Raw genomic sequence first — 13,049 nt, 5'->3', positions numbered from 1 at the left:
AAAGCAGTGACCTGAGACTAGGAAAAGGAGGAGAGATGGGGTGGGTAGGACTCCAGAAAACCAGGACTCTAGTGAAGAGCTTCTGTCCTGGGTGCCCTGAGCCTGAGTGTGCCTAATTCCCCCACTGCCCACTACCATTACAGCAGCCCCTGTGCTTGGCCAGGCGCAGGATTCTGGATGGAGCCTCTTGGACTTGGGCCTTCTACCCCTTCCTGCCTCCCTCTCTGGCCCGCCTGCACCCAGGTTCCTGCCTCCTGGCTTCTGTCTGTCTGTCTGGGTGTCTCTGTGTCTGCCTCATCTTCTCAGCATTCCTAATCCTTGTTTTGTGTCTGTCACATCCCTATATCTGTCTTTGTGTGTTCCTGGGCTTGTCTTTCGGACTGCCAGTGCCGGCGTACACCTGAGTGCGTGTCCATCTATGTATGTGGATGTTTGCCTCTCTGCCAAGGCAAGGAAGGTGGGGTCAGTCGTCGGCTCTGAGTACCTGGCTGGGTATGCTTGTCTCTTGGTGAAAGTGTGCATTTGTCTCTCTCTCTCTGTGTGCTTCTGTGTGTGTGTAAACCGAGTGTGTCCATCTGTGTGGATCAGTGCCTCGAGGTGTGTACCTGTCTGTGTGTGTGTGCTGCTCTCTGTGTGAATGTGTTTCTCTCTGCCTGTATGTTCACCTCTACAGTGTGGCCTGCCCCTGTGATGTACCTGTGTGCCTGCCTGGGGGCATGTGCTGGTGTCTCCGGGTATGTGTCTGTCTCTCTGTCTGTCTTTGCTTGTCCCTATCTCTCGCTGTCAAGGTGTCGGTCATACCACAATCTCAGCCACAGCCTCAGCGTATAGCAACAGCTGACAGGTGAAGACTCCTTGGGCAGGAGAGAGAGCGAGAGAGACCAGTGGGAGGAGGGAGGGATGAAGAAACAGCCAAGAGGATAGGGACAGAGACAGGGCCAGGCTGGAGACAGAGACAAGGACAGAGACAGAGGCGGAAGGGGAGAAGGATCTAGAGGAGCTGACGGTGAAAGATGGGACACTGGGAGAAAAGGGATGGAGGCTGCACCAAGAGGCCGGACAGGCGGCGCGGCTCCTGCCCAACCCCCCACGCGGGGATGCTCTGGGACGTGTGGAGGGGTCGGCGGCGGGGGGCGAGGGGCAAAGGTGAACGGCGGATCTAGCGGAGGGGTCTTGAGACCACAGAGGTGCCTTGAAGGCGGGGGCTGTGGGGGGGGGCGGCGGGCGTCGTTTGTCAGCCCTATTGAAAGACGTGATGGGGTTTCCTTCCGTGATCAACGATTCTCATCTCCGGGCCGAATGAGCCGCGGGGCGCCCATCCATCCCCGTCAGAGCTGCGCAGCGGCAGGCACCCGGGGCCCCGCCCGCCCTCACCTCGGCCCTGCTTCTGCCCTGGGACCCTCCAGGGCCCGGAGCATCGAAGCGGCCCGGAGCTCCGAAAGACCCTGGTCTTGCTGGGCCGCTGAGCCTCCCCAGGCCCCTGCTCCACCATGCCCCGCTTCAGGAACAAGGTCCCGGAGCCTCGAGCCCCACTCCCGGCCCTATTCCTCAGCGGTGCACAGACCCAGCCTCTAGGATACAGGGTGCCCGAACCCCTCAGCCCTCTCCCCTTCGCACCTGGGCCGGGGGCGTGTCTGGGGCGTGTCGGGATGAAAGTCACCTTCGGTGCCCCCAGCTGGGCGGGAGGGGGCGCGCGGGGCGCGGCCGGGATTGGAGCTCCGCGGAGCCCCGCCCCCCAGCCCGCCCGAGTCAGACCCAACTTTCTCCCCCGCCCGCGCCCCGCCCCCAGCGCCGCTCTCCGCTCCTCTTGCCGCTCAGTCCGCGGGCCGCGCCGCCCGCTCCCGCCGCTTCGGCAGCCACCCCGCGCCCTCGACCTCAGGCCCGGCTCCCGTTTGCCCGGGACCCGCCCCGCCCGCCCCGCCTGGCCTCCCGGGAAGATGCGGCTGCTCCCGGAATGGCTTCTCTTGCTCTTTGGCCCGTGGCTCTTGAGGAAGGTAAGGGCTGCCCTGCGGTAGCGCGAGCGCTGGGGTCCGGGACGCAAAGGTCCCAGAGTGCGAGGGGCTCCGTACGCCCGCCCCGCCTCCCGCTCGGAGCTTCCGAACTTTGCGCGGCGTGGGGAACGCGGACAGACAGATTCCCGATTCAGGATAGGCGCTCTCCCAGCTCAAGTTGGCTGAGGGTCCGGGGGGCTGGTGCCTGGAGGCCTGACTCGGATCCCGCTCCAGGCGCGGCGCGGGAGGGGACGAAGCCCGACCCGCGAGTGCGCCAGACGGAGCGGGAGTGCGAGACAGACAGACAAGCCAGCAGGGTGTCAGCCTTGCCGTCTTTCCGCGCCAACCTCGCTCGCCTTCCTCGCTGTCTGTCCTTCCGCCCATCCACCCCCGCCTTCTCATTTCTCTTCTCTGCCCTTGTCACAATGCCAGGTGGGCACTGTGTTCCGAGGATACACAGCTCGAACACACGCGCGCACACACGGACTCACACAGATACCGCCGAACTTGGCTACAGTCTCCCATCACATTTCCCGCGGAGACACCATCTCCCCTGCACAACCTCACAGACACACCCCTCTCTCACGCCCGGCGGGTAGGGGGTAAGGGCTGTCTGGAAAGAGTCTCTCCTCCTGTCCTGTCCTCGCCCCCATCTCCCTAGGCTGCCTCCTTCCCTGAGGCTCCAGGGCGAAGACAGAGGCTAAAGGGGCCCCGACTTGATCTGCCTCCCTCCCGACTTGTAGGCTTCGATTTGTGTACACGGCGCGCTCGTGTGTGCTGGTGTGGAGTGCGGGGGTCAGCGTGTGCACCTGTGTGCGTGCCTGTGTCCGGGGCAGCCAGGCTTGGGTGTCTAGTGCTGGGGTCCAGGGTGCGTGTCTGCTGGTGTGGCGTGTGGTGTTGGCTCTGAAGGGGTGAGTGCAAGTGTGCCTGCTTCACAGGGCAGCCATCTGTGCCCCGCCGCGAGTCCCATAATGGGGGCCTAGGCCCAGGACCCCTATCTTCTTCCATCAGCTCCCCTGTCTCTGACTTTCCTGTTTCCTACCCTAAGTGTGACCTACCCAGTTTGGGGCAGACAGGTGGCTCCCTAAACCCCTACTCGCTACACCCCAACTCCCAGACCCTGCAGAATCTGGAAGGGGTGTAGTTCTCCCCACACACCTGGACCCCCACCTGCTCAGCCAGATCGCACTCAGCAGCTCCAGCAGGGCAGGGGCTGCCCTAGTGACGCTGGCGATGGAGCTCCCTGATTCTCCCAAACCCGCCTGGTGACCTTGAGCCGGAAGGTGGGCAGAGGAGCCCCCTCCACAAAAACTGCTTCCACTGGCAGGAGCTTCTTTTGGACCTGCTGCCTAGTTCTGCCCATAGAGCTGCCTGTGGGAGGGGGTCTGTGTCCCACAACCGACCCAGGTGTGAAGGCCCCGGGGGAGAGGTGGTGGGGATGGATGGTACTCCTCTGCCCCTCCTTTCTAATTCCTCCCCACTCTCCTCTCCCCTCTCCCCATCAAATAAACTCCCCTGTGGACCTATCTGGTTTAATTTCCTTTGCCCCCTGAAGGGGAATGAAACATCTGATGGAGACTTGAGGGAGAGTAAGCTGAGGATGTGAGCGATGGGGATGTGTCTGAGTGCGCTAGAGCTGCCGCTGTGGGCCTCCGTGTTGGAGTCCGTGGGGGAGAGTGTATCTGCCATTTAGTCCAGCTTGTGTGCATGTGAGAAGCTGTGCTTACATGTACGTACAGACCGTGGGTGTGTGAATATGTATAACTGCGTGCGGGAGTGTGTGTAGGAAAGCGTGTGTCTGAGTATCTGTGTGCGCTTGTGTGCACTCGTGAGTGTGGGGTGTGCTCGTGTGTTTACCCCGAGGTGTGTCTCTGGTAGATGTATGTGTGTTGGGGTGCATGTGTTGTCTGTATGTGAGTCTCCGAGGCTTGTGAGTGTGTATCTGCTTTCTTGTCATTTTGAGTGCATTTGAGTGTGAGCCTCAGGATGCGTTCATGTATCTGAGTGTGGCTTGTGTGTGTGTGTGTGCGTGTGCTCAGGGCTGTCTCAGCGCCAGAGCTGGCACTGGGTTGACACTGGGTAAGAGGCTGGTGGGGCACAGTTTACAGGGAAACCCTAATTGTCCAACATTAACAACCCTGCCTTCTCCCATGCCGCGCTCACTTGCCCGTCCTTCAGGAGCTCTCTCCCTCCTTCCTCCGTGCTCCAGGCTCCCGGTCTCCTTTCGGGGCCTGCGACTCCTGGCTTCCACTGCCCCTGGGGCTCTGGCCCAGGTCTCCTTCAGGATCTTTCTAACACTGTCTTTGACTCCTCTCTCTTTCTCTGGTCTTCCCCACCCCTTGCCAAAGCAGCCGCCTACTGGGAGAAGCAGCATGCGATCAATAGTCACTAATCACTAATCACTAATTACTAATTAGCTGGGGGAGGGCAGGGGCGGGGCCCCGTGGGACCTTCCAGCTCTATCATGCCTCAGGGAAGGATTAGGCTGAATTGAGTCTCTCAGCACTGGCTGGCCCCAGCCCTGCATCTAGCCACCCCCTCCTGCCTCCATATTCCCCTCTAGTCCCCCAGCTAATCTCTGGCTGGGCCACTTAGGCACATGCAGTCTGGGCCAGGGCCCAGAGCTGTCCGCAGGGATTTGGGGGTAATCAGGGGCCGCAGCTGGGCCAGGGACACAGGCGAGGTGGGCGCTGTGATAGCTCCCTCGGGCCAGGGCCTGCGCGTATGGGAGGGGCACCCGCGGAAAGAAGAATTTAAACGGTCTTAGGTTTGGGGTGGGGGAGGAGCTGGAGGTCCAGGACAGGGTGGCTGGGGAAGAGGTGAGGTACTTGGGGGACAGAAACAACGTAAAGAAGGGTCACTGGGGTCAGAGACAGGGTCTTTGGGAAGGGGCGAGATAAACGTTCAGAGAGACCAGGTAAGTGGAGGGGACATCCTAGGGGTCAGAGATTAAGTCATCGTCGAGGAGATGCGGAACTTTGGACCGAGCCCTGGAACTCCACATGGGCGGGGGCCAGGACGGAGGACAGGGTAACAGAGAGAGGGCAGGGTCAGTCATGGGGGAGGGGTCCCAGGGCTCAAGGTTGGCTGGGCGCAGTGGGGAGTCGCGGGGCTCGGGGTGGGAACGAGCTGCGGGGCGGGGATGGGGAGCAGGGACCGCTGCCTTGAGCGCTGGAAATTGGCGAGTCTCCCCCTCTCCCTCGCCTACCCCTCCTCCACCTCCACCCCGCCCACTCCCCCTCCGGCTCCAGCTTCGGGAAATTACATCCCAGCTCCGCGGCTCCCACCCCCCCACCGCGCCCCGGAGCCCGCGCCTTTATAGGCACATTTATTGCAATAATAAAGTGAGGCGCAGGGCGGGGGGCGGGGGGTGGCCGTTCCCGGGGGGACTGCGCCGGCTCTGGGAAGCAGGGAAATAAAATAAAATAAAATAAAATCAAAATTCAGATAACGGTGAGCCTTGCGCTGCAGGCCACGAGCAGGCGGGCAGGCGGGGCTGAGGGGGAGGAGGCGCCCTGCCCAAGGGCAGAGCCCGCCCCACCGGCGATCCCCGCCCCCTCACGCTATAGCTATAGTAGGGTCTGGAAGGAGGTATCTTCGCCTCCACCTGCCTGGCCCCCTCCCATAGCCTGATCCTGCCGGTCTTCTGCCTTTTCCTCTGACTTGTCTCCCATACCTGTCCTCAGCTCCTGTCTCCCTGTCTCTTATCTCCTTCCTTGTCCCCCATTTCCCATTCTAGTCCCCACTCACATTCCCCATCCCCAACTCCATCCCCTGGGTCTCTACATCCCTCAGTATCCCTGTCTCTGCCCAATAACCATTTCCCATCCCCCGTTTCTGTTCCCACCCCCATCTCCCGGTCCCTATCCCACTCTCATCTTCCCCAATGCCCATCCCTCATCCACCACCCCTGTCTTCCTCCATCCCCATTTTAGTTCCCACCTTGTTCTGTTCCCCCATCTTCATTCTCCTGGCCCCCTATCCCATCTGCTTCCTAGTCTCTGCCCAATGCCTGTCCACCATTTCTGATCTCTTCATCCCTGTTCCAATGCCTGTCCTTGTTCCATCCTTATCTCTGCACCATATACCTGTGCCTGCTCAGTCCCCCTCCATCTCTGTCCCAGTCTTCACCCCAGCCTGTCCAGTCCACCCCACCTCTGTCCTCACCCCCGTCTCTATCCCTGGTTCCCAGCCAGACCCTGGCTATTTCACCCGCCCTGACTGCGGTGCCTGCACCTCTTTCTAGGTGCAAGGGTTCAGTACGCTCTTCCCTCTCCTTCCCCAGCCCAGGCCTGGAAGCACTCCACCTCCCCAGCCACAGGGTGCCATCCCCTCCCCCAGTCAGAATCCTGAGCCACCCCGCCTGACCCACACAGCAGGAGAGAAGCCACCGACAGGTCTGGAGGCCTGGGGGAGGTGTGCCCTGCAATGCGGCTGGGGGGCCGACAGCCTGATCCTCCCGCATTCCCAGCGGTCCCGTCCCAAAAGAGCCCCCACCCCCACCCCAGTGGAGTTTGTTCAGCAGCAAAAGGCAGCCTCAACTCCCCTCCAATGCGTGGGCTCGCTGCCTTGGGGGCAAAGCACTCCTGGCTCGGCTCCCGCCCCGCCAGGGCCCGGAGGCGTCTGGTGAAGCGCACCCCCATCCTCACCCTCCCACTCCCTCCTGCCCCCCTAAGCCGACAACCAGGCTAGCCTCTCCCCTCCGCAAATGTCACTGCACCCAATTATCTTAATTAAACCAGCTCTGAAGTGAGCGGGACCCTTCCTCAGACAACACCCTGCTCCCACTCTCATTCGTAGAGGGGGAGGGACAGCACCATGGATTCTAGGCAAAGACGGACTCCCTTATCACCTTGCTTTCCCCTCCCTCCCAACCCCACCCACGGTTGGAGACAATCTGAAGGATAGAGGGAAAGTACCACAGACAGACAGACAGAAACAGAGAGAAAAGCAGAATCACAGAAGGAGAAAATTAGAGACAGTGAGGAAGAGACAGAGACAAAAAGAGACTGAGAGAGGGAGAGAGAGAGAGATGGAAAAACAGTGAGAGGGAGAGGGAGAGCAAGAGAGGGAGAGCGAGCGTGCGGGCAAGGAAGCCAGAGGGAGGATTTGATTTGATTTGATTCCATGTTCCCATTTCTCGGCTCGTTTCCTCGAAGACTCTCGCCCCTCCCTGACTGAGCTCTCCGCACAGGGTGGCTTCGGCCGCCCACCGCCCCAGCCCCGCACCTCTTCCCTTTTATCTTGGCTGTCTGCAGCGGGGGGTGGGGGGCGCGGGCGCCCAAAGCCCAGGGATTTGCCAGGATCAGAGAAGCGCAGGCAGCAATTTGGGATCAGAGTGAGGGGACACCTGGCACCCCTCACAGCCCAGCCAAACCGCCTTGCCTCTCCCAGCCCCTGCCTGGGAGGAGTCGCTGGACTGAAGCAGTCGACAGGTACAGCACTGGGTGCAGGACGTCTGGTGCTGCTGGGGTGTGCTGGGAGGGGATAGCTCAGAGGCATTCGGGGTCATAAAAGCAGGCTTGGGCACCGCTGGATGCCCTGGAAAGAGCTAGTGGTTGGGCCCAGAGGGGTGAGAAGATTAGGTGTCAGAGTTCAAACGACTCGCCCCCAACCATTCTTTGACTTCCCCTGGAAGCTTCACACACTCCCTCCTCCAGGGCTCAGGCCCTGCCCGCTCTAAGCCCACCTCCTGGGGCCTTGCCCCCTCCTCCTGGAAGGCCCTTTCCCCCTCCCCCGTGGCCCTGGACCCCTTCCCCTCAGCCCCTCTCAGGCCCACCCTCCGGGAGTTAGCTGCCTGCTCAAGCTTGTCAGTCTGAGTCAATCACTCTTGACGCTCCCGCCCCCCTCACCTGAGCTGGGAGGAGAGATGGACGGGAGGAGGAATGAGGGGGGCGATAAATATGTATGATGAGCGGGTGGCGGCGGCATTAATAACCCGGGATCGCAGAGCTGCGGGAATGGGGACCAGGCGGTGGAGATTCTAGCCCAGCAGCTTGACTCTGCCATTCCTGTCCCTTGTGGACACATGGTGTATGCAAACAGAGGGGGACACCCATGCTGCCTGGCCTCTTTACCTACCCAAAGCTCACCCTGCAGGCCAGTGTGGGACGCCCCCTCCCCAGACCATTCATATACAACTCACACATATGCACCCCCCAGGGGAACAGAACGAGACCACAGTTGTTATATCATTGTGGACATACTGACACACACCCTTGAGAAAGAGCTTGACACATGCACAGAGGATGATAGGAGCTCACACAGGGAAAGTGACACCCTCAGTGAGTCACACACAGCCACCCTTAGATATACAGCCAATCCAGGCATACAACTACACCAGCCACACAGATGCAACTACCACAAACTGAAACACAGCCTCACTCAGATCAACACACACAGACAGACAGACACAGCCAACCCAAGCACATATGCAACCCGGACCCCTATACATAGCCATCACAGACTAGTACAACAGACATTCGGCCACCACAAGCAGGCAGACACACATAACACAGCCTCCTCAGACTGATACACAGGGGCATACAGATACACATGGACACACACACACACCCACCATGCACAGGCAGACACATACACACCCATCAGCATAGGTTGAGACGAGCACACGCGCACACACACACACACACAGAGTCATCACTCCAGGCAGGCAGGCACATATGTACAACCCTCTCAGGCTAACAGAAATACAACCACCCCAGACTGACACACGCAGTACTCCCTGCCCCCCAAGCCGAACCCACACGCAGTAAGGGCCACACTGAATGGCCACAGCCAGCACAGTCTGACTGACACTCTGACATGCACGGCTCCTCTCCCTCTCCTCGCTGGACCAGCATCTCCATATTTCTTCCTCTCGCTCTCTCGCGTCTCCTTCACTCCCGGCCACCACCCCACACACCCACGCACACCCCCGCTCCGCCCCAGATAATTGATGGCCCGGGCCTGCCCGGGCAGCTCTCGTCTCTGGATCCATCTTGTACTCCCCCATGCTGTCTCCCAGATCCGTGGCCACCTGAGACACACGGAGACGGGTAGGGGCAGGCAGGGGGTGGTCTTCCAGCACGCTCCCAGCCCAGGGAGACCACCAGGCGGCCTCCCCCACATCAGGAGTGCTGGAGGCAGAGAGGGGTGCCCATGTAGCTCCCAAGCCTCAACCCACAGCACCCAGACTCTCCACTGCTCTCTGCAGCTCCATTGGTTTCCCTTGCTTCTCCACACAAGGGAGTAGAGGCTGAGGCCCGGGGGGGGGACCCTGGTCTTGGCAAAAGTGTTGGGAGGTCTCACTCTTGATGCTGGACATTGACAGTGGTCATGGCCTCCCTTTGCCGGAGTCCAGCTTCTCCCTGGCCCATTACTCCCAACCAAGCCCGAGTCCACAGCTCCACTCCCTATTCAAACCCACATTGGCTTTGGCCTTTTTGGCTTTCTCAGCCCTCATCAGAGTTCTGAGAACACAAGGATTCTCAGTGTCATTTCACAGATGTAGAAATTGAGGAGAGACCGCACAGCGTGAAAGGGCTGCAGGCCCACTCGAATGCGCACTCCCTGAGCAACTGCTCCGGGCGGCCCGATTCCATTTGGTTTTCTAGCGGCTGTGGAGAGGGACTGGCGTGGCCGTGGCGGGTGGCCCCAGACAACCCCAGCGGCTCTCTTTTCCTCTTTCTTCGTCCACAGGCCGTCAGTGCCCAGATACCAGAGTCCGGGAGGCCGCAGTACCTGGAGCTGGGCCCGGCCACGGCCGGAGAGGGAGCCCCTGGCCATCGGCTCCCGGCACCGCCGAGGTCCTCCGACGGCCTGGGCACCGCCCGTGCCTGGAGCTGGGCCTGGCCGGCTAACCACACCCGGACACTGGCCCGGGCTGGGGTGGCGGGGGCCCCCGTGCAGCGCACCAAGAGAAAGCCGTCTATCAAAGCGGCCCGCGCCAAAAAAATTTTCGGCTGGGGAGACTTCTACTTCCGGGTGCACACTCTCAAGTTCTCGCTGCTGGTGACGGGTAAGATAGTTGACCATGTGAACGGTACCTTCAGCGTGTACTTCCGCCACAACTCGTCCAGCCTGGGCAACCTCAGCGTCAGCATCGTGCCGCCCTCCAAGCGTGTCGAGTTTGGGGGCGTCTGGCTGCCGGGGCCCGCTCCCCACCCTCTGCAGTCTACGCTGGCCCTGGAGGGGGTGCTCCCTGGGCTGGGGCCCCCGCTGGGGCTAGCGGCCGCGGGGTCGGGGCTAGGGGGCACCCTCGGGGGCGCGCTGGCGGGTCCGCTTGGGGGCGCGCTGGGAGTGCCCGGGACCAAAGAGTCACGCGCTTTCAACTGCCACGTGGAGTATGAGAAGACGAACCGCGCTCGCAAGCACCGCCCGTGCCTGTACGACCCATCGCAGGTGTGCTTCACCGAGCATACGCAGAGCCAGGCCGCCTGGCTCTGTGCCAAGCCCTTCAAAGTCATCTGCATTTTCGTCTCCTTCCTCAGCTTTGACTACAAACTGGTGCAGAAGGTGTGCCCAGACTATAACTTCCAGAGCGAGCACCCCTACTTTGGATAGCGCGCCCCGCCCTCTCCCGGGCCGTGAGCTTCCCGCGAAATCCCGGACTCCCTAAGTGGGACCTCTCCCCGTACCCCGCAGCTCCTGTGGCCGCGTCCACCCTTTCCACTCTGGGGCGGAGAGAAACAGCCCTCCCGGGGACCATCAGTCTGCGCGGGTCCCCTTTTCCTTACTGGGAGTGCCCACGAGGCTGGGGGTAGCCCCCTTGGCTACAGCCCAAAGTGGAGGAGCAAGAGCGCAGCCCCAGAATAGGCGGGGCTTGGAGGCGGTCCCAGCGTCTCCTGCGTCCACATTGGGTCCTCTTTACGCCCTGGCGCTGGGCTGGATACTCCCCTTGCCCGCAGCTTTAATAACGCCTGGCCTGGCACCCTCATCCCACCCTGACTTTCTTACCCCCAGGTACTTGTCCTCCACCCTGTACCCACGTAAAGACCATAAAGGCCTATAAACCGTGGCCTATTCCCATCCCCTCTGCTTGCCGTATGCCTGTCCCCCTTTCCCCGAAACCCCAATAATTAGGGTAGCGGAAGCAGAACTCCTGGGCATAGGCGATCGACCCGGCCCCTGCCCTCCGCCCGCCTCCCTCCGGTCCTTGCCATCCTGCTCCACCTTTCCGGCTGCTTCCTCTCGGTGATGTTTTTTTTTTCCTACACCAAAACAGACGGGAAAGGGAACAAAATAAAGTGAAATCCAATACGCGTCTGTGTGAGACCTTTGTAGGGAAGGGGGTGGTGGTGGTGTGGGTTTATGTCTGGCAGAGACCTGGCCAGGGCCTCCTTCCTCGGCGGCTCGTGGGGAAACTGAGGCAAATATTGACGGAGCTAGCACCTTGGAGGTCATCCAAGGCCAGATCAGATACAGATGAGGACGACCCTTGGGCTTGGAGCCCTGCCTGAGGTGGGAATTTTCCTCCCAGAGGTGGGCGAAGTGAAACTGCCGAAAATAGGATGGGAATTAGACCTGACAGCGGACCACCAGCGGGCTATTTTGGGGGAGGAGGTATAAGGCCTCGAATGGGATGGAGATGTAAGGGACAGCGTAGGCAGAGCGCTGACAACCTGCTAAGCTCCGCGGGGCTGGCGGGAGGCGGCAGGTGGGGCGGGGGGAGGGGAACGGTGTTTTCGGCATCTGGAGTCATCGATCTTCCTTTTCCTTCCTAATTCCGTGGGCGCTGAGTTTGCAGACGGTTGGGGGAGGGAGGGAGAGAGGCAGGGAGGCCTGAGACGAGGGGGTGGGGGAAGGGACGAGAGCGAGTTTGGAGAGCCCAGCAGCGTCGCTGCTGCTTGCCGTCTGCAAACGCAAACAAGGGCCCCTTCAGCCAGCTGCCCACCCTTCCCACCCACCCCGCCTCCAGCTCACTCCTGTCGACACAGCTGCTAATTTTATCCTCCCCCAGCCCTGGCCCGGGCGTTAATTGGCTGCGGCTTCATTAGCAGTTCTCAAGCTCAGCCCCACCACTCCCCGCCTCCCCTCGGGACCCCTGACTGGGGCGAGGGAGGAGGTACAGACTAGCTGAGGCACAGAACGACACCTCGTCTTCAGCCTTCCTTCGCCTTGAGTCCTGGGTCAAGGTAAAACTGGAAGAGAGCAGTGTTCTCCAGAGGATTGCCACTGGCTCCAGCGGGAAACTGAGTCGGAGGTGAGTCTCACCCAGACACACCTGGGAGGGAAAAGTCAGTATGGGGAAAATAAATAGGTGATGGATGGATGGATAACAGGATCAACTGAAAGGAAGAGGAAGGTGGGAAGTGGTTCTGGGTCAGAGATTATAAGAAGGAGAGGAACCCAGCAGACTCCCAACACCAAGCTTATTACTGGAAAAAGCTGAAAGCACCTGAGGCTAGAGTGGGAGGGAAGGAGGTTAGAGCTAACTAAGGGGGACTTCTGAGGCCTGATATGAGAACCAAGTGGGAATGACAGGAATTAGCAAGTTAGCCCATCTGGGCCTCAGTTTCCTCCCTTGTAAAGCAATAATAAAATAGCGTGTTCTGGAGATTAAATGAGACTTTGCAAGTGAATAGGCTTTGTGACGGATTGTCCTCCCCCTCTTTGACTCACAAACCTATCTCCTCCAATCACCATCCTCTCCTCTTCCTCTCCTTGCTCTTAGGACATCTGGACATCTGGGAGCAGAGTAAGGTGCCTCTGCCTGTAATTGCATTTGTTGTTCACCTCTTGATGGACCAGCAGTCAGTGACCTATTCTGATATTTCCACAGCTATGGCATGCCTAGCATGGTGAAGGGGCGCAATGTGTCTGCTGAATGAATGAATGAATTGTAATGTTGTAAGGCAGTGGTTCTCAAATTCACTGCTTATTAGAATCACTAAGGAGAGGTTTTGTTGTGTTTCAGCGTGAGTGGGCAAATGCCCATTCCTTAAGATCCATTGAATTAGAACCTCTGAGGAAAGGCTCCCCACTCATATATTTATATCACATTTCCCAGCCAATTCTGATGTCCAGGTTTGGGAACCTACTCCTGGAGGGATCAACGAG

At 59.9% G+C, this 13,049-nt stretch overlaps 1 protein-coding gene across 1 annotated transcript; it reads left to right on the top strand.

Moving 5' to 3' along the window:
* Window positions 1–1,937: 1,937 nt before the first annotated feature.
* NXPH4 (neurexophilin 4) lies at window positions 1,938–11,247 on the top strand. Its single transcript, XM_060164946.1, has 2 exons — window positions 1,938–1,994; window positions 9,690–11,247. Exons 1-2 carry the CDS (start codon window positions 1,938–1,940, stop codon window positions 10,551–10,553), a joined length of 921 nt encoding a protein of 306 aa, XP_060020929.1. The 3' UTR covers window positions 10,554–11,247.
* Window positions 11,248–13,049: the final 1,802 nt, after the last annotated feature.

This window comes from Lagenorhynchus albirostris, chromosome 11 (genome assembly GCF_949774975.1).
Source record: "Lagenorhynchus albirostris chromosome 11, mLagAlb1.1, whole genome shotgun sequence".
Lineage (NCBI taxonomy): Eukaryota > Metazoa > Chordata > Mammalia > Artiodactyla > Delphinidae > Lagenorhynchus > Lagenorhynchus albirostris.
The sequence above is the reverse complement of the archived record's forward strand: the minus strand, read 5'-3'. Positions and strand labels throughout refer to the sequence as shown.